General features: G+C 39.2%; 1 protein-coding gene across 4 annotated transcripts in view; it reads left to right on the forward strand.

The window, feature by feature from the left end:
- Positions 1-533: 533 nt before the first annotated feature.
- The window catches only part of WNK3 (WNK lysine deficient protein kinase 3), a 70,332-nt gene continuing 48,866 nt past the window's right edge, over positions 534-21,999 (forward strand). The window contains exons 1-2 of one of the 4 annotated variants that reach the window (XM_072430946.1): positions 534-800; positions 8,203-8,788. In XM_072430946.1, coding sequence (XP_072287047.1) covers positions 8,264-8,788 — 525 coding nt within the window. In that variant the 5' untranslated portion in view covers positions 534-800; positions 8,203-8,263. Of the gene's footprint in view, positions 801-4,616; positions 6,781-8,202; positions 8,789-21,999 lie in introns of those variants that run through there. The other 3 variants (XM_072430942.1, XM_072430945.1, XM_072430944.1) reach the window with 3 other exon arrangements.

Below are 21,999 nucleotides of genomic sequence, written 5' to 3' on the forward strand. Positions count from 1 at the left end.
ACTCAACTCTTCCACTACAAACGTACTGCAGGTAAAGCCCCACCCACCACTTCCTCCACCCGGACTACATCTCCCGGCACTATTTGCGCCGAAGTGTGACGTTTCTCGCGAGGTAGGGCGCGCGCATATCTCTAGTCCTACATGCTGCGGATCAGCCAGGCCACGCGCACGAGGTGAGGAGCAGGGGGCGCGCTCCGGCGTAAGAGACGGGGGTAAAAAAAAAAAGCGCGGGCACGGCAGATACCTCACGGCTTAGAGACCATTGTGTATTTCAGTGTCGATGGGTGGCATTGGGAATGATTTATATACGGCGGTATTGGGGTGAAAAACGGACTGTTAGGTATTTTTTTTTATTCCTATAGAGCCCCGGATTTTCCTTACACAGAGACGCATTCCTACTTCTATCTGTTGTTTCCCGCATTCATGCCATTGTTTTTTTTTTTTTTATCATATTCGGGTATATTAATATTCGCTCGTCTTTTTTTTTTTTTGTTTCCTGAGGTAAACTCGGGGGCGCGCTCGGGAGGCGCGCGCTCTCTCTATTCGCCCCCGCTACGGCCTCGGGTGCGCGCGTTGGTTGATCGGTGTGTGGTGAGGCGGCGGCGGGTTGTCTGTGAGCGCTTTATAACCGGCGCCCCCCTCTCCACACACACATATATTCCCCCCTAACACCGAGAGGCTTCCCGTGCTCCAACCTACCTCCGTCACCCCCCCTTCCTCAACCTACCTCCTCCGCCCCGTGACAGAGCCTGGTAGCCGCTGACAGGGAGAGGGGGGCGGCCGGGGTATCATCCGGTGAGGTGAGGCGGGGAGGATGGGGCTGTTGTGTCATGACATGTCTGTGTGTGTCTCATTACATGTCAGCTGATGGCATCCATGTGAAGATCTCCCCAGCATCTATACAATGGCTTTCCCTTCCATCACCCCCCATAGTGAGCCCCCCCGTGCAGGGACCATGCATGTGTTGCTGGGACTCCGCTCAGCTTCTGGGATGCCATTGGCTTAGCACATCGATCGGCAGACTTCAGCACATCGATCGGCAGACTTCAGCACATCGATCGGCAGACTTCAGCACATCGATCGGCAGACTTTGTGTCCATGCATATACCTCCTTTCCTTATTGGTGGAGTGATCCTTTAGGAGATTGTATTGATTGCGTCCATGCATGTGCTGCTGTACTTGTGTGTGTGTGTTGTTTTTATTGATACATGTTTTGCTGTTTTATTTTGTTCTTCATACACAAGTAGTAGTTAAATCTTGTAGTCACCAAAACATCCTCTTTTTGCTGGAATTGTTTTGTTTTTACAATGTGTGGCATGTGTACGGTCCGTGTCTTACAATCAATAAACAGTTCTTATTTAGCGCCAACATATTACACAGCGCTTTACTTTTATTAATATTAAGTCTCAGCTATCCCTATCTCTGTTTACATTATTTTGTCACGGATCGATCAGATTGTGCTTCTAGACTTCCCCACAACGACCTCTCTTCCATTTCATCTAAAGCCCAGCGGTGGGATTATCGCCTTCGGCTCGGCTTTGTTCTTGGTTTGGTCTTTTTGTTTATTTTCCCTGCCAAACTCCACCTTTTTGTATCTTTGCCTGGTAATGAATAACTTATGTCGTTTGCATTGATTGAGGTTCCGGAGTATACAGTGTGATTAAATGTCGTTGGAGTTAAAACCATCACCGGCTTTTCCGCTGCTTGCCTTTTTCTGTAATTCATTTTCCAAAAGGTTCTCTTGGTAGAGATTAAAAAGAAACCCGTTTGTTCGTCTTGGCCAAGTTTACAAAGCTCGAACGCTGAAAGCAATGACTACCAGGCAAACGGCTTCGCCACGAATCGTCAATGCAGCCTGCTCTGTCTCAAGTGAAGTTTTTTTTGTTTTTTTGTGAGTTTAGGGGACTTGACTAAAGCTGCGTACACACGTGCAATTTTTGTCATTGGAAAGGATCTTCACAATCCTTTCCAACGACAAAGGACTACACGATGCATGAATGGTGCTGTACATACAGCACCATTCTGCTCTATGGAGAGGGGAGGGGGAGAGCGACGGAGCGGCACCCTGCTGCACGCTCTCCCCCTTCCCTTGCATTAGGATCGGTCGTCGTTCGTGGATCCGCCAGGACGGATCCACGGAGGATGAACGACGCCGACTGTACACACGCCAGATTCTCGCCCGATATCTGGCCGATGCCGATTATCGGGCGAGAAAAATCTGACGTGTGTACGCAGCTTTAGGAGACTCTGTTGATTAGTTGCCTGTGCATTGTCAGGTTGTATGATAACCTTTTATTGATTCCTTTTTCTATTTCAGGTCTTGCATTTGTTCTCTTGTTATATAACAGTTTGTATTGTGTGTTTTATTGTACATGTTTGGCTATAATTGTTGAGCATTGTCAGTTTATTTCAACATGAATATTGCAATTTTTTATTTGTAATGGCATGATAAAGCAATTATGAGTCCAAGTACCTCTTAGGCTCTGGGCTTGTATCAATGGGTAAATGCAGCTTGCATCTAGCTTGCTTTTTATCATTAAGAAGCTGCTTTTTGCATTCTTATAGACTTACATTGGAAGAGAAGTAGGCCATATTCAAACCACATGACCCAGGCACCTAAGGGCAGGTTATGAGCTGCTTCAGGATCAGGCGATCCCAAGGGGGCTCCAAACAGCTGGCACCTTGACAGTCAGTTGCACTGCAATGCTAGTTCTTAAAGAACCAGCTTCAGCACATTTAATAGCAGGCAGCAGTAAGTGCTACTAGTAGCGCCCTGTGCTGCCCCTTTTTATGGGGCTGAAGCCAGGAGAAGCTACATGTACTCTTTGCACAAGCAATCAGTAACCACACTGAAAGCACAGGGTATCTAAATCCCAAACTGTTAAATAGTGCAGCTATTGGATTCTAGATGCAATACTTTAATTAGCTTTTTTTTTTTGCTTAGATTTATGGATTTTACTTACTGTCCCTGGGTGGCCACATTTTCTCCTCCACTCTATCTAGGAGCCATGGTTGCCACCCAGGTTGGACTTTAATCTCTGCCTTTGTTCAGTTCCATGACATTGGTGCTGATGGCATTAGAAGTTTATAGAAGAAGCTTTTTGTTTTGGCTCATAGAAAATGATGGCACATAATTTTGGCCAGATTATGTATTTCATGTGCTGGCTTCAAATTTTCCTGAAACTATTGCATTCACTACAGCAATACCATCCATATTTATTTTTAGATTTGAAACAATGTTATTTAATACATATAAGTGTTTTTTAGACCTGGATTGTTGTTTATTAGCTTTGAACAATGTGGAGAAAAACCCGTCTTTTATTTTGTTTTTTATTGATGTTGAGGACACAGATATTCTGTCACTTTCTATCCTCAAGTTAAGCAGACAAGGCATTGAGGCAAAGTCTGCAAAAGGGACAGAGCAGGAAGATGTAGACAAGGATTCTAGCTTTTTCCCACGCTTCATGTCCGGTGAAACCCTAGTGAACGGGACTGTAAAAGTGAGGAAAGATCTCCCTATTGGAGACCTGTATACCAAACTAATCTACTCACAATCTATCCAGTGCTGAAACAAGTTTGGGTCGGACATTTAGTTTTCATAATAAATAATTTGTAACCCTTCTTATTATTTCTTCTTGCAGAAATCACAGTACTCCTTCTTGCCTTGTATTTGCCTTTCTCTGCAGAAGCACTAGGTTAGTCGAGATGCCGGTTTTGAGATAAAACACTCACGTCAATTCAGGTGCCAGTCGCTTCCGACTGACGCAGATCAGCCCCTTCTGCAAGTTGTTCACCTTTCTTCTTGTTACAATGTTGCATTATGATTAGAGGAAACTGAGGAAATGCTTCCTTCTGCTTGCAGCAGACTGATGACTTTATCTCAACCTAACACTGAAAGCTCGAGAATGGCCTTATGATTACAGAAACGAAAAAATATGTTGTATATTAGTATGTGAGGAATTTAAAGGTCAACTTTAAGTTAAACAGAATGTGTATCTAACTTGGCATTGTCTTTACTGATTACAGGAAATGTGTTCAAACCTAATTCATCAAGATCCTGCGTGGGAAATGCGGTTTTGGGTTTTGCATTACGCAGTGAAAAGTTTTCTATAGTTTCTTCTCCTAAAATGTTAATCATTTCCTGAGAGAATATATCATGCATCTAGATTTGTTTTATCTCTTCCTATTTGCATAGGCCATAACCTGTAGCTGAACTACATTTTTTTCTCTCTCTCTTTGGGGCCTGAAGGCATCAGATGAGCTCATGCAGAATGAGAGAGAACTGGTTCAGCTAGTATCCAAACTCGATAGTTTCCTAGGGCCAGCAGCCCGTATTCTTCTGAAGACAAGCTCTGCCTCCTGCACTTTCAAGTTCCCTCTGACACTTTCCTACATGGGACTGCATCACGGATGACGTGCCAGGGAAAAGAGTCTAAGGGGAATATGTTAGTGCCAGCTCAAACGGATCGCTGGAAAATCAATCTTACCGCTGGTATCTGTGGACTTTTGCTGCCTCTTGACATCAACTTAATGATATTTTTTTTCCACGCTTAATTATTTTTATATCTGTTGCAATAGGAACGTCCTAGATTGTGTTCTTTACTACGTATGTATATCTGTATCTTTCTGCGTTCCCTTTGCTTTTTTAGATTAAGTACAGAGGAGTCAGTCAGAACAAAGGGAGTTTCCTATGGTAGACATGGAGTTAAGTGATTCATTAAGCAGCACTGCACTTGAAAGAACTTGGTATCTTTACTATGTTGTCATATTATTCTTATCTGTGTTGGTTTTGGAACAGGATCCTGTTATTTTGGGAAGCTGCCCACTCTCTGGATATAATACAGGATTATTGAATGTTGTGGTATTATAGGGGTTCTGCTGTGTGTTATAGTTAAATGTTGGTTTGTCTGGAAGACGTGAAGTATTGTGTATTTTTTTTTTTCTCTTACAAATGGTAGCTTTGTTCTTTAAATGCTATTGGCCAGAGCTATAGTTATCTTCTCTTCCTGCATATGTCATGTGCTACAATTCTAGAGATGTTTGACCTCTGTGCATGTTTTCTATAACCCTTTGAGTCTGAAATTAACCCTTTGTATAAAAAGGAAACTAGATTAAGTATATATATATTTTGCTGTGCAGTGCAGCATTTACTTATCTATAGTGGATATAGACATATCGTATAGTATTTGTATTTCAAAGATTTTATGGAAAACTTTCAGAAGTAAATTACAGAAGTTGTGTTGTAAACCAAAACACATATATCAAGATAAAACAAAACAAATATTCCGCAATTTTAAAAATGCATATAGTATTTGATTTAAATTTAGTATTTGGTGGAATTATATATATATATATATATATATATATCTCAAAAATTGCAAGCATGCAGGTAGCTTTTTTACAGAATGGACAGTGTTCCTTAATTAAAGCTTCTTAGCATGTTCATAATTGTTTTTCTATAGCGTTACATATGTTTAATGTACAATCCGGGCATACCTGGTTTCTGAGAATGAATTCTCTCCCTCATTGCATAACCTGGTCAATCAAGATATCTGAAGATCCTGACCTATCTTGGCCCTTCTGTAATTAAAAAAATTCACTTAAAGTTCTACTTAAATATATATTTTAGAAGTCATATGTAATTTAATTTTAAAAAGTTGACCATTGTGCTTCTGGAGACGTTCAAAGGAGCAAAATATCAGTTGCAAGCTATTGGTACTAACAAAGATTTCTCTTAATCTCATGGTAACACAATGAATCTGATGACTGTAACAAGAATTCTGGCCTCTTATGAACAAAAAAAGTGCTGCAGCACCTAATTATTTCTGCAATTACAGTTTTCTCTTACAGTCATCTGGCCAAGACCTGAAAATACCTGTTGAGCTGGTCAGTGAAGTTCACCTAAATTTAACTTCTTTTGATGGTCTGACAACAATGGTGCACTTAAAAGCAGATTTGTGGCTTCTAAGTTGGTTGCGTGCATTCACTAGAGTGGGATGGATTTTGCTTTGCAGGGGGTGTGGGTTCCGTTTCTCAAGCCTTTGACTTGCCAGTCGGCTTTTAGCCATGCTCAGTCCTGCCCAATGCATTCTAGATTGACAGCACCGCCTCTGTTGCAGAACCCCTCGTACTGTGAGCTGCAGTGACTAAGGGGAGGACAAGAGATACAAAAAAGAATTAGGCTCAGGAAAAAGGGAGGTAAAGGAAGTTTCTTTCTTTTCTCAGACTTGTGTATTATGTGTTATCCTAATTTGGGATTTGTTTAGGTTGTCATACAGAATCCTTCATACTTTAAATCTGATTGACAAAATGTTTTTTTTTTTATTCTGATGACTAGCTGTACAAAGATCCATGTTTACAGTGTGTTGTTTGTGCAACAGGTTTTTACACAACAGACAATCCTGTTGTTTGCACCATTACACCACCACTAGCTTAAAGGGGTGTGTTGGGTTTCTTTTTCTATGGTGTAATTGTTGTTAGCATTGTGATAGAAATTACTCTTGATTTTTTTTTTTCACACCATTTCTTGTCAACTTTATTATATCCTGTCCCCTTTTTAAAAGTATTTCTTACTCTAACTCCCCACCCCACCTCCAGTCCTTTCATTTTGAAAGTTCACTCTAACCTCAATATTCTAAGAATTCTTTAGATTCTATATTTCTAAAACACCATTATGTTTTTTTTTTTTTTATAAATTAAGAACCTTTGACAAGAACTTGCTGTCTTTGTCTCCTCACTTCCTGTGTGGCCACCAAAATAGAAGGCCAGAAAGAATACCGGGTACATTTTTTTTTTTTTGTTCTTTTTAATGGAACGCTCTTCACTCTTATGTAGAACTAGAAAATAGATTTGGACTGAAAGAAGACATTAAAGCTGTTCTTTAAGTGACATAAGCAGCCCCTGAAGTTCACATATCGCTGGTATAGAAACTGTGCAGTCACAGCTTAGGTACATAAGGACCCCAGGAACAAACTGACCAGGTCTTTCATGGTCATTGTGTAGCTGTGCTTGGCGGTAGCTATTCACCTATCCATGCTGAAATTGTTAGCTGCTATTTTTGATCAGGTTCTAAAATTACAGCTTGCCTGGCTGGTGTCCTGATCCTCTGCCTTGAATAGCTTCTGAGTTCCAGAATGAGTATTTAGCTCAGGTATTCAGCTAATCGGCGCTCAACTTACCGCTTCTGCTTGCTTGTTTCAGGTGTGCCTGAAACTACTGAAACCACAAAATCGGCCTTACATCCAGGCAATCGGCATGGTTTAGAATACATTCAGCACTGGCAGCTTTTATCATCTTTATGTTGGTCCTATAAGGTTGTACTGTCATCCAGGAAATATGGTCTGTCATTTGTTGATCTTCCTTTGTTTGAATTCAGAGATGCGAAGGGAATAAAAAGCTGTAGTGTAGTGTGCAACCACATGAAACCAATATTTTGTTCACCATTTTGCTTCTCTGCAGTTCATAACCTTCAAAAATTCCTTTTTACGTGTGATGTCCTTTTTATAGTATTCAGAATACTTTTCTTTTCCTGTTGATAAAAAATTGAACAGTGATTGATATAGAGTATTACTTAGCTGAACACATCTGAAAACGGTGACCAATTACTAACGGTTTGTGACCCAAAATCAATGAGATAGTTACCTTAAAACTTTGGTATGCTCTGCAATGATTTCCTTTCATGCATAGCTAGCTTTTTGAGAATTTTTACTGTTTTCTCTTGTATCTGCCATTATAGCTTGAAAAATGTTTCTTCTTCCTATGAAAAGGAGTGCACTTGAATGCAGATTTGTTGGCTTTTTGTTTGTGCCTTGTTGTTTGAAATTGTTCATTATTCTGAATTGATTGCATTGCAATGGTTTGGGGACAGAATGGGACATTGTTATGGCAGAGCCCCTAAGCTATGGCTGCATAGTTCACATGGCATACAGCTAGAAAGCCATGAATTCTAAACACGCCAGGATTGTCATGTGTTTACATTGTATTTTACTTCTTGGGCAGTTAATTGGCTTGCTTATGAGTGGTTTGACTTTGCAGTTGTGTATACTTTAGCTATATTAAAACACACATAAGATTGGCATCATCACTTTGCCCTTGAGCACTTTAATATAGTTCTCCTTCTAGTAGATTTAACATGCTGTCTTATCCACATTCTTCGACACTTCTCGATAGATTGTAATAATATGTTACTTTTGTTTTCTGCAGACTTTGTGAAGGATTATCTGTTTTACATCCAGTGCATATTTGAACTGCAAAACTGAGGAAGATGGCTACTGACTCTGGAGAGCCTGCTACGGATGAATCTGATAAACCAGCTGGATTTTCTGCAGAGAAGAACTTGGCCACTCAAGACTCTTCCTTGGCCAGACAGGCAAGCACAGAGAGCACAGACAAGCCCCTTTCTGCTTCAGGCACTAGTGAAAGAAAAAGATTCTTTAGAAAGAGCGTGGACATTACTGAGGATGATAGAATTTTGGAACAACCCCTCAAAGAGGAGAAGGTTCCTTCCTCTGCGGGCCAGCAGCAATTGGATGGTCTAGTGTCAAATACTACAGACTTAGTGCAAGAAGGCAAAAACGAATCCAAAATGGTATCTGAGACTAGTAAAGACACCCCCAGAGAAAAGACTGAAAAAGAGATGGAGGAAGAGGCAGAAATGAAAGCTGTGGCAACGTCACCCGGTGGACGATTTTTGAAATTTGACATCGAATTAGGCCGAGGAGCTTTCAAAACTGTATTCAAGGGGCTGGACACAGAGACTTGGGTTGAAGTTGCCTGGTGCGAGCTGCAGGTTAGTCCAGTTTCAGTAAATTCACAGTTTACAGATAGCTTTTATGGAGGTTTTCAGCTTCATGGCTTGCTAAATTCCATGTTTGCTTTTGAACTTCCTGGAACATCAGCTTATGACTGTACCTTTCATTTTCTTCGAGGTGTCAGTGAGGTACATGTGAACATTTATTACAAACCATAGCCAGCAAGGCAAAAATAAATAGAGGAGGAATGTATATTTTTACATGTGGTTTTTGAGGCAAGGTAGAATTTATTTAAACTAAAGTCTCAGTGCCAATTACTGAAGTCAATATGCTTCTGTTAAACTGAAAAACATCTTCACTGAAAAGCCTACCTAAAGCATACAACATTTTTATGTATCAAAAATGTGATACAAAAATATAAGGTTTAGGCTTTCCTTGTAAACTGTAATTGTAATCTTTGAAAGAAGAGACGAGTAAAGAGAAGTCATTTTTTGTGCTTAATACAAATAGAGGGGTATACCTCCCCAATAGACACAGACATCTTCAATGCAAACTTGTCAAAACCCTTTAACACTTAGTTTTTCTCTAGAGATACTTTACAGTCTCATCCACACGAGCATCCTAGACCTAAAACCAGAAACAGACATTTCTTCAATGGCATTAACATATCTCTTTCTGTAATAATTACCGTTCAGCTTAAAAAAATAAAATGAAAAGTATCTAAGAAATGTAGTGGCGCAAGAAGATATCCCTTTATGTGGTTTACCTTTGCTGAAATACACTTTTTATTTTGGCTCTTGCTGACGTTCCCCCTGTTAATCTACTAAACCTAAGCTTCCTGTTGGATATGGAGTCCTAAAAGCAGAATGGGATGAGATTACTGACTGCATCTTAAATCGGCCCGTGCTGTCTACCTATATTTCGTTAAAGCAAAAACAGTTAAAAATTAGGTTTGATTCCAGAAGGTTAGAAGTGTATTTTAGAGTAATTTAAAATGGATATGCACTACATAAATAAAACACAGGTAAAAGGAAATCTGTTCTTTGGCATCTGCGAGTACATTGAAAGTGGAACATTGGTCAAATGATTCATTATATCTGCTTGTCTGATGAATAATTCATTATAGTTTGTACTTATCTACTGTAGAAGATTAGAAGAAACTTTCTCAGAGAAACATGGCAGATGCTACCTCTGTCATCTGCAAATCCTGGTTTACTATAAGACTCTTAAGGAGACTAAATGTACCCCGGAGCTGGACTGCCAGTAGTATGGGTGGGACCCCACCTAACTTCTTCATTGCAGTGTGGGAGCCTCCTCCTTTAAAAGGCTCTAGATCCCAATGATTTAGGTATTTATTTGTATCATTATTTATGCTGTCTACACACTAGCATACTAAATACTACATACTGTACATAAAACAGACTCTTTGTTTGTGATCTTCTATTGAATGTACACTGAGCTGTGCACATGTACAATCCCAGCACACCTGGGTACTAGATATTATTTTCTGCACATTCCTCCAGCAGCCCCTCTTTTGAACGGTCACCCTAAACCAAATTCTTTGTTTAAGAGATGGTGTGACACTTTGCATTTTTGCAGGTTTAACTTTTTTATTTTTTGTGAAAATGGTATTTGGCCACGCCTCCTAGAAAACTCATTGTCATCGATATTTATGCCTTGCAGAGGCAGTATTTTAAGGCTGTCTCTTTAACTGTTGTGTTCTTGTCTAGTAAGTAGTAGTCTTGAAGTCTCTGCTGTATTTGAAATACTTCTGTATTTTGCCACGCACTCTATGAAGTCTCTAGAGCTTCAGAAGCTGGCACAGCAGTCTTTCTCCCAAACAACCAAGGACGTGTCACAGTCTGAAACATCAACCATTAAAGTCTAAGTAGAAGCTGCGTATTTTATTCCTTGTATCCTCTTTTACCTCGTCTCAGTAACTGTTTTCTGTATTGGTGGTGCAAGTTAGCGTGTTCTGGAATTTTCAAAGAGGATTTTTATTTCTTATTCTCTTGTTAAAAGGAGATAGCTAAAAAATACAAGTGATATAAAAAAAATCCTGTGTCTGCCAAAGTACAATTTTTTTTTTTCTTGTTTGGTTGATAACCACCGCATTTTTGTAATGTCCATTAGGTGTGTTGGTGCACTGTCGCTGTTTATGAATCTCACGCATTTCTTTTGAATGGCACCCCATTGCACTTCTAAAGTTCACATTCCCTGCAACTTGCCTCAGCATGGCACATTGTACAGATTGCATCCTACTCTTTTAGTATATTCAGTGATTACCTTTAAGTTAAGATGAGAAGATTTTGGAATCCCCTCCAGATTGTCAGAGCTGCACTAAATTTCAATAGTAGTCAAAACAGTACTGAATAAAATCCAATAGTTAGACATTTAGAGACCTTTCAGTCAGAATGAAAGGACAAGTTCAAATAAATGTTCCAGTTCTGTTTTTTAATGATATGAAACTTTACCCTGGATATCATAAAGTGAATGCAGCATTATCTAATCTGGCTTGGCATGTGGTCTTTATTTTTGAGTATGCATCTACTAAACACCCCTATGGGGGAAAATAGAGTTAAGGGATCCCTTTAGAAATCATTTTCCTGAGTTTTTATAGGGTTTTTTTAATGTTTGTATAATTATATATGATTATGTATATCATCTTGTGATGAAGTTCTGTCATTTCTGCTTTGAGTGGAGTTATTTAAATCAGTTGTTCCCTAACCTTTTGGACATCATAGACCACTAAATTTAAGGACTCTGGACTGTGCATGTGCAGGGATCCCCTGAGTGACGTCATGATGCCAGAACCCAGAGACAAAGCCCACCCACTGCTCTGAGCCTGCGATGCATACGAGAACATGGAGCTGCGGACCATCAAAATTTTTCCACAGGCTGGGGACCGCTGATTTAAATGCTTTCTAGATGAGTTAATATAAATGTTTGTAAAATATTAAAGGTGTGGTTGTTTCAAGTAAGTGCATACTAAACATGTCAAGCCTCCGAATTGCATGGGCGGACAAAATGGTGAGAGGATACCGTATCCAAAAGTTTTCACCTTTATTATTCATAATTTTAGAGCTTAGCAAAAGCACTGGACATACAATTATTTCTCACCCATGTTTTTTCAAGCAAAGCTTTGATACATTTGCACAATATCCCCTACTTTGAAGATATCTGTTCCTAAATGATAAGTCTAAATAGGTGTAGCAGAAAGTTAGAAACGGATGTAGACCTTTTATTGCAGATACCATCGCCCTCAAAATATGTCCTGTTTTGGAAGGAAATGGTCTAAGTACATTTACTGCACACAAAGGCTTGTAGTCGGTGGGCAGCTGCTGCAACCAGTCATGTTCTGTGAATTGTGAAACCGGAATTTCCAACTGCTGACCTTGTTCCTGCTCTTTTTTTAGTCGGCCATTTGCTACTTAGAGACATATGGATAAATATTCTGCTCTTCTTTCAACAGCTTGAGCACATACATTTTGGTGAGGCTATAAAATAAGCCCTAACTGAATGATGTTTAAATCATTGTGCGTAATACACAACAGGCCTTTTTTTAAAATAAATAAAACATTTTTTTTTTTTTTTAAAGGAGTTTTTGCAACCTACCTAAATTTTTAAAGGAGTTTTTGCAACCTACTGTAGGGTCAATCATGATCCTTTAACTAAATGGGAGCAGTTGAAAACCATTTTTGCTCATGGCAATGGCAGGTTGATGGTGGTACGGATCCTTTTTGGATGAAAAACCAAATTTCAACCTCAACTGCTCTCGTCCTCACAGCAATACAAAGCAGTTGTCAAATGCCACGAGTGACAGCATAGTAGTTCAAGAGGGGTGCCTGGGGATGACTAACAGTTCAGTTACAGCATCAGTGGCCAGTGTCTAGGAGTTAATCAGTGGCCATGCAATGGCTGAAGAGGATTACCTTCAAGGAAATCTTTTGTGGAGCTGGCAGCAAAGATGGCGCCTTCCTCAGATCCAGTGAAAACAGGTCCTGGACCTGTGATCACTGCAGGGAAGTTACACACGGGTAAGTATGCGCCATAATTGGCAGGTACACTGTGCATACTTGCTGATTATGTCAGAAGTTCACCACCCACTAAAGACTTTATTCCTCTTTAATGATTTTACCTTTAGATTGTGCTGACTGAGAGCACTGTTTGTTATTCCTTAAGCAATACAAGAAACTTTGGGATTCTGCTATTGGATATTTGGATAGTATAATGTTTTGCAGCACAATCTTTCTGATCGAGTTCAACCAATAGATAAAATGAAAGCCTTCATATACAAATAATTCCTTATCTCCTAGGGCAATCGGATATTCTCTCAATCAACAATTTTATTCATAATCTTTATTACTTTTAAATGTTTTTATAGTCAGTTGTATTCTGAGTTTTTAGGAATGCATCCAGGTTTTTTTTTTCTTTTATTATAATCAACTGCTTCCTGAGGGATTTCAGATTCTCACAGTGCTTACTGCGAAGAAGCCTTTCTATATGAAAAGATTAAACCTTCTTTCCTCCAGACACAAAGAGCCCTTGTCCTATGCAGTGACTTTAAAGTGAATAACTTTGCACCAAGTGAACTATGTGTATGCTGTATGTAGCTATTGATTCTAGCATTTCTAACATGTATTTAAGCATTCGGTCAACTATTAGTTTTAGGTTTTTCATATTGTATTTATTGTCTTTTATCTTTTTTTTTTTTATTGTGTTTTTTTTTTTTTTTTTTTTTTTATTTTTAATGTTCCGGTTTTCCTTATGGCTAGGTTCACATTCTATGTGAATGTGTATTGTAGTAAGGCAGCCAACATACCCTAGCATGGCTAAAACCATTTTCTGAAATATCAAACATAACAGGTTGCAATGTGCTGCAACACATGTATGTTGCCCTAGTAGGTTCATGATGAATACCAGCACATTTTGTGAACTTTACTTACAAATAACAGCTTGTAGATTGGGCCAACAACCTCCTGTGTTCTTCTATTGTTCTTCCACTGGTCTACATGCATGCAGCTTTTTGATTCAGGGGAGGCACTATATGTATCGTCTACCTGCGACAGCCCAACTGTAAACAAATGGGGGTGGCAGGGATGGGTTTAATACCGCTCGCTGCTGCCTGTTGTCAAATCTGCAGATGCTGGTTCTTTAAGAACCAACACTGCGCTGCAGGGGCTAAGTGGCTTGCGGAGCTACCAGCTGCCAGGAACCATGTGGGATTGCTTGATCCCATTGCAAGTCTGAACCCAGTAAAAATACATTTAAGTAAATGCAGAAAGACATCCTTTTATTTTGTTGCCAAGGCAAATTCTATTCTTGCCACACAGTTTATGTAATCCAAAGCATCAACTACCAAGGTTACACTGATACTATTGGGGTGCTGGGCTCAGGAGCAGGAAGAGCTCCTTATTATTGTGCTACATTTTCCCATCTTAATCAAAAAAAGCACCAGCAAAATCCTATTGTAACTGCTGCATCATTCACAGTGAACTTGTTTTCTTCTTCTTTTAAGGAATTAAGTCTTAATAAATTTGCTTCCCCTTTCTCATGAAAGTTCAAATGTTCCCCTTCTTACACATCTTGACTTTTATCTGGGGAGTAGGGTAAATTACAAAATGAGAATGGTTTTACCTTTCAGTGAAGTATTAACAAACCCCCAATCCATAAGTGTCCTTCCCACCCACTCACCCAAGTACTGTTGATGTCACTTGGCCTTCTTGTGGCATCCTGGGAAAGAATCCAAAATTACTTAGGAATGCACTCTGCAAAAGAACAGAATAATATGAGTAATATGTTGAAGTGCTGATAATGTAAGTAATTGAACTGTTGAGTCATTCATCATGTTCTCTTTTGTGCTAAATTTGGTGTTGGATTCACTGATTGTATATATGTGTTTGCTGCCCGCATTAGGGAAAGCTGCCACAAAATAAAAACACAGGCTGCCAGAGGTAAGCTGGCCATACACAATGCCATCTGATGATCTCTGTAAAATCTCTTTCATTTTTAAAACAAATCTACACAATCCATTACCTTGGTTTTTAAACGGCCAACTTTGAACTTATTGTAAAAGTTCTAATCGCCCATCGAGACATTCTGAAAGGTCTGCAACTATACAGTGCAAAGTTGCCTCTCTCTTAAAGTCTTAGAGTATAATTTTCATTCCATTCGTTTCATGAACTGTTTTGTATCTCGGATACAACTTCACTAAAGTCTTACTGAAAATGTTTTGAGAATTTTGAGCATTTTAGGCGTAGCACCATCCAAACGAGTACAGTGGTCATAAATCATAGCCTGCATTCTCCTGTCAACATGTTCTCACTCAAGGTATGTGCCTGTGAGGAGCCTGGTCAGCTGCTAGTGCAGCCTTTTCCTCTCCTAGTTGAAGTAATTTTGGTTTTTTTTCCCCCCCCAATATCTGCATAAAGCCCTGCTGTATTGAAAAGTTCTGCAGCTAGGAAAGGCTTTTAGTAGTTTGGTATAGTTGCCATATGGACAGCCTCAGATCAATGGTTTACCAATTTTTTAAATATGTAGATTCATCTCAAGGAGTTGCCAGAATGAAGTAAATGTATATGGAAGCCTTAAGCTACGTACACACGTCAGATTTTTATCGCCCGATAATCGGCATCGGCCAATTATCGGGCGAAAATCTGCCGTGTGTACAGTCGGTGTCGTCCATCGTCCGGACGACCGACCTGCCGGATCCACGGACGATGGACGACAGCCGATCCTAATGAAAGGGAAGGGGAGAGCGTGCAGCAGGGTGCCGCTCCGTCGCTCTCCCCCTCCCCTCTCCATAGAGCAGAATGGTGCTGTATGTACAGCACCGTTCATGCATCGTGCACTCCCTTGTCGTTGGAAAGCATCGTGAAAGATCCTTTCCAACGACAAAAATTGGAAGTGTGTACGCAGCTTTAGACACAGAACGCCAACCTTTGTCCTGCGCCATGACCTCTATGTAACTTTTGCATTGTCTGATGTCTTTAAATTCAGCTCTGCTGCCTTTCTCGTTACATCATCCGTTGACTGTAAGCAAATGAAGCCAAAGTAACCCTTCTGTTTATTTTAAAAAATGTTTGTACAGGATGTTGGCACGGACATGTGCCAGCTCAACATTAGCAAAGCTCTTGGTTGACAGCAGAGGTCCACAGTACAATACATGGCAGTGAACAAAGGTTATATAATAAGAACTAACCATGCGAGGCATGAAACTTTTCAATGAATCCTGAGATGATTAAACAAATGCCTCAAAGTATATACACAGAGAAGCAGTCAGTCAGAAGAGTGCAGTTTAACCCCTAAAGTAATAGATAGACTGGAAATAACTGGGGTAAGGAAAGTCTAAATGTAAACTTTTCCTTTTTAGGTTCCTTTTGCACAGAACACGTGATATTTACAGTAGTGGGTGACCCCCAACATTATAAGCAGACCCTACATTTTACTGCAAAGTCTGCCTTAAAGCTATGGGAACATTGACAAAGTGTTGTAGGTATTTTTAAACTTTTCCGGCAACAAAAATATTAATAATAATTATATTGTATTTATATGGTGCCAAGACATTTTGCAGTGCTGTACATATAAATAGGGGTTGCAAATGCAGGGATTGACACAGGAGGAGGAGAGGATATAAAGCATAATGCCAAAGAAATACCTCATGAACATTTATAAGGTGTTTATTCTGTGTTCTGTTTGGATTGCATGAGAGCCGTGACACAGCCAAAAGAAAAAAGTGGCAGCTGACATTTTCATAGACACATAGGCATAAGTGATGCTGGCATCCATGTAAAATGTACACTATCTTGATAAATATTGATACAGGTGGCTTTTAGAGATTAATCGACGCTCAAAAAAGGACGTGTAGGCACTGTATTTGTTTACATTTGCATCTTGCGGTTGCTCCATCGTTGTGTCAAGCTTGCCAACCCTTAATTGGACTGCTAGCTGTTTGGTAACGTTCAAGAACGAACCATATAATCATCATTTATGTTCCCATTAAAAGCCATGCAAGGTATTTGTAGCAGCAACCTAACAGACAATAAATGGGTTTAATTTATTTTACAGATACTCAAGTACCTCTTATGATAATCTTTGAAACAATAGGTGGTAAATGGTTACCAACAAGCTCTTTAGAATGGTTACAGCAGTAAAAAAAAAGAATTGTATTATGGTCATATTCACAATGGTTGTATCTAATTCCCAACCACCTCACAAATTGCCAACACTAAAAGTAGTGTCTGGTTATTGAATCATTTCAAACTTCACCTAAACCTTTAAGCCCTTGTCCCAGCCTTCCAATATTAAACTGGAATTTTAGAGTTTTAGTAAATAAAAGCAGCGTTGGGGTCTGCATTGTGCTTTTGCCAACGACATCAATTTGAGGTGTCTATTAGGTTATTCAGAACTGATAGGTGCATTTGACCTGCAGTTGATCTCCTATTGACCTATATTGAGGTATCCCCTCACTTTGGAAATTGGAACCCGCCATGCTTTGGGGAAAAAGTGTGCGTGGCTATGATAGGCTGAAAACTGGACATGCCCCTAAGGGTCAAAAAAGAATATTCCAAGTCTACTCATAGCATATAAATATGCTATAATCAGTGAAACCACAAATTCCTCTATACCACAGATGACAAAGACTAAAACTCTATTAATACGTATGTTTTCCAGCATACGGAATGAAGATGCAAATTGAAGGTAAAACCTAATATAAATAGTTGGGAGCTACTTTATATGGGATAAACTTGAGATAACTATTTTAAAATGCTAATATACAACACGGAATATAAAATACAGGATTCATAACTATGTAATGTTCAAAATGGTGTACAGATTGCAAGGGTCATGGTTTAAGACGTGTCTATACAATTCAGCATTGCATGTAGAGAGCAAGGTCAAGATTATGAACTATGAACATACAGCATACAGGCATGTATGACACTATTCCAGTACATTGCTGGTCAGCAGCTGTAAAATATCCAGAATTGTTGGTCAGGTGTTTAAAGTCCACATCCATAAATTATGGTTAGGTGTATGAGGAGTGTACATATGTGCAAAATGTGATAAGTAGGTGAGGTGTGAATTTTGGAAAGGCAGGTGTGTAAATTATATAGATGGGGTATTAGTAGTGTGTAAATTTTTTTAGATGGAGTATTAGTAGTGTGTAAACTATATAGATAGGTAGTGTGTAAATTATATAGATGGGGTATTAGTAGTGTGTAAATTATATAGATAGGTAGTGTGTAAGTTATATAGATGGGGTATTAGTAGTGTGTAAATGAAGTGTGTATGAAATGGGTATATGGGATCTCCTAGATTGTAAGCTCTTCGGGGCAGGGTCCTCTCTTCCTCCTGTATCACTGTCTGTATTAGTCCGTCATTTGCAACCCCTATTTAATCTACAGCGCTGTGTAATATGTTGGCGCTATATAAATCCTGTTTAATAATAATAAGAGGGTCATGTATTATATGCAGTAGGTAGGTGAGTTGTAAATACAGTGGTGTGGCTTGAGATCATACCCAGGATAAATCGAAACTGATTGCAAATGTTGCTAATAAATAATGTTTTCCATTCCTTTTCTTCTCTGCCATTCCTGTTTACCTGTGATGGGGACACAATGGACTTGGGTTATTAAAATCAAATCACTTACTCTGATCTAACCACATACTAATTTTCCAGCATAGGGCTTGCGGAACTTTGGGTTTTGTTAGAAATCCTAGGACATCCCAGCACAATTTCTTCTGTGTTCTCCAAAAATTTTCAAGTAGGCCTTTTCACTTCTATATCTGTCTGGATTGTAAGCTCTTTGGGGCAGGGTCATCTCTTTCTGTGTCACTGTCTGTCATTTGCAACCCCTATATAATGTGCAGCGCTGCGTAATATGTCGGGGCTATATAAATCCTGTTTAATAATAATAATTAGACTTTTATAGGGATGTAAAATGGGCTCAAAGCAATGTTTCCTTTCATAGTAGCATTGATTTCCAAAAATCTTCTGTGCTACAAGTTACAAACAAACAAAAAGTGCTTTCTTTGCTTGATTCAAAATAGCTTGCATATCTCCTATTCTTAAGCTCTAAAATCAAACCACTTTATGTTCTTGTCTGTCCTCCGACGCATCTATGAATTATCCATGATCTCTTTATTTACATGTATGGATTAAGTGTTTGGATCTTGTATGATGATGCAGAATGAGAGTGATTAGCTCAAACTATATAGACATCAGTCCCTTGAGATCATTCAGTACAGCTAATCGACCTATTTACTAACAGGTCCCATAAGCCTGCCCTTAATTGATTGCTTGTGTTCGTTGTAAGCTCCAAGTAAATGATATGTTCTATAAATATGGTATATCTGTGAGTGGTGTGTGAGCAGTTTTAGGAACTGGCACTGAAAGACTGGCCTTATGTGGTTAGAACTGTCAGTAACAGGGAAATTTACACATCTTGCAGCTCTTCACTTTTGTGTGTATGAGAACACAGTCAGCTGCCTCAGTTTTGTGTTTTATATCAGGAAAAGGAAAAAAATATGCTTGCTGTATGTGTTTTTTTTTCCCATTACTTCAACTTTACCCTCGAGCAGTATTTTGTTGCTGCAATATGCTTAGTTCTGTTTCCATTGTTTGCCAGCAATGCACAGCGCTCGTTGCAATAGTTTTCTTCAAGTAGTTGTTTCATGAATACTCATAAACCTCAGGGGCCAGTTTTTAAATTCTAACTGTTTTTTTGAATTGATTTTTGAAATGTCTTTACTTACTAGCACAGCGTACATTCTCACTGAAAAATGTATTAGGAACACTATACTAATGCTGGTACAGGGCCTCTCTTTGCTTTCTCAATTCATTGTGGCGTGGATTCCACATTCCACAGACATTCCTTTTAAGATTCTGGTCCATGCTAACACAACTGCATCATTCAATTCCTGGAGATTTGTCAGTTGCGCATTTTATGTAAATCTCCTCCGTTCTGCCACATCCTAAAGGCGTTTTATTGGATTTAGATCATGTGGTTGGTCTAACATCTGTTGCCTCTGTAGAAATTGGAGCTGATCAGACTAAGCCACATATTTCCAGTTTTTAAAAGTGTGCAAACTTTGATTGTGTTCTTGGTTTACAGGAGTGAAACCCAAGTTGTCTGATGCTGTTGTAGGCCATCTGCCTAATGATTCATCAAACTGTGCATTATGGTTTCTGCTTCCCACAGTTGTAAAAAAATGTTATCGTAGCCTTTCTTTTAGTTAAAAACTAGTCTGGTCATTTTCTCTGGCCTTTGTAAATGTTAAGGTTCTCTCCCAGCAGAACTGCTGCTTGAGGACTGGAGTCTGATTGTCCTGCTTTAGAAAGAGTATCACTTGTACATTTTTATCTTTACAGTGGAATGTTTGAGTTCTAATAATGTGGGTATTTTTATTTTACTTTTTTAATCCATTGCCAGACTTGTAGGCATCCACAGCTTTCTTTTGAGGGGCTTTTTTTTTGATCTTCTGGAAAACCAGGCCCTAACTGATATAAAACTTAACTAAACCCACAATACTTACCTGTCTCTGTTCTGTCATGGGGCTCCACAATCTTTTTCTTTCTTCTCTTCTTAGAGACCCAATTGTCATTAGATTGGCGAGGATGACATAACTCCTGCACGGCCATGCAAGAGTTTTTGTTCCTTACCAGTGTGTGCAGGGGAAGTTGGGATTTCTGGCTATCCTGACACATACCTGGATAAAACGACTAGGTAGGAGGTATTATTGAAGAAGGGTCATTGCTTGTGCCTTTTTGCAATAATAACCTGCCTGATCGGTTTACTTCCATTGTAAGTGGGACAAGTTCAGCCCTCATACTATACAAAGAGACTTCAATCGCTGGAACACCGGATACTAATTTTATCTCGTTAAAGTGATGACAAATATAGGGGTGTACTTTTTTCCATGTAACAAATCTGCCTTTTTATTTATTTAGGTTAAGATTGAATAAACCATGTCAAAATACACAATAACACAGTTAAATGTGAAATATTTAATTTTTAATTTGTAGGCACGGTTTGAATTATGAGGTAATGGTAACTTTAAATATTGCCAAAAAACAGCACTCTTCATATGACTGCATAATACTAATTCTCAACCAATGTTACCTGCTAGTTTTAAGGCTTAAAAATATAGGGCAACGTTTCACATTTCTGTCAGTTTTGTACCAGTGGGATACTGTTGGACAAAAATCACATGCAGATTTCATTTGTCAGGGACTCCAGGGGCAGGCTATCCCTAGCAAGATTTTTTAAAGCAAACCTATGGAAAATTAGCTGCTTTGATAACAAAAAAAATGTGTTCTGCCTACAGACATTTTTCAGAGATCCCTGAGAGCCCATAAACTTGGAATTATATTATATTTGAACAGTGACATGAGCTAGAAAGCTGGCAATTTGACTCTAGCCCCCTCTAATTCCTTTGGCCAATAAAGCTGCTAAACATGCTGACGTCTGTTTCCCTGTTACAGTACGTAAGCTTTTGAGGTTGCTTTTGGCTTTCTACAAAATCTACAGAATCTAAAAAACAAGTACAGTCAATTTTTAGTTTTCTCATGGTTACAGTTCAATTCAGCTCATCTGCCAATTGCAATATGAAACGTGTAAGCACCTTCTGGACCTACAACTACTTGCACAGAGTAAACGTTTCTCAGGCATCAGACATGTAGCCAGCTTGGCATTTGCATGCAGAGAAAAGGAGGTAAAGTATAATGATCATGGATTTTGTGTGGTTAGATGATTATGTATTCTTTGTGCATTCTTTACCATAAGCGCAGAAGGTACATTTTGTGGCACTTTTGAGATCCAGGACAAAATGTGACACAGAAAAATGTAAAATGACAGCACATGCAGAGATATTTTTGCCTGCCATGTTTACCTAAACATATAATGTTTCTTAGTGACTCTTCATATATAAATATCATTCAGTTTTCATGTGTTAAGTTTTTCCAGTTGGTAAAAATACCTGATCAATCGGTGAAGAGTCAAGGGTGCACTAATTACCGTAACAGCAGGGGACCTGTGACCAGCTGCCCCAAGTAACTAAAGACAGCTGCCCAAATGTGCAACAAGTAAAAGGATCAAGTCTAACTTCTGAGAACTAGCTCCCCTGGGAAGCAAGACCTCTCCCGCCATACTCTGAATAAGAAGGGACTGGTGTATGAGGTCAACTTTTGCAAAAGTGCATGTGTGTGTTACATGAGGGGTGAAGAGTGCAATAGAATTGTACCTGC

This window comes from Pyxicephalus adspersus, chromosome Z, assembly GCF_032062135.1.
Source record: "Pyxicephalus adspersus chromosome Z, UCB_Pads_2.0, whole genome shotgun sequence".
NCBI classification, from domain to species: Eukaryota; Metazoa; Chordata; class Amphibia; order Anura; family Pyxicephalidae; genus Pyxicephalus; species Pyxicephalus adspersus.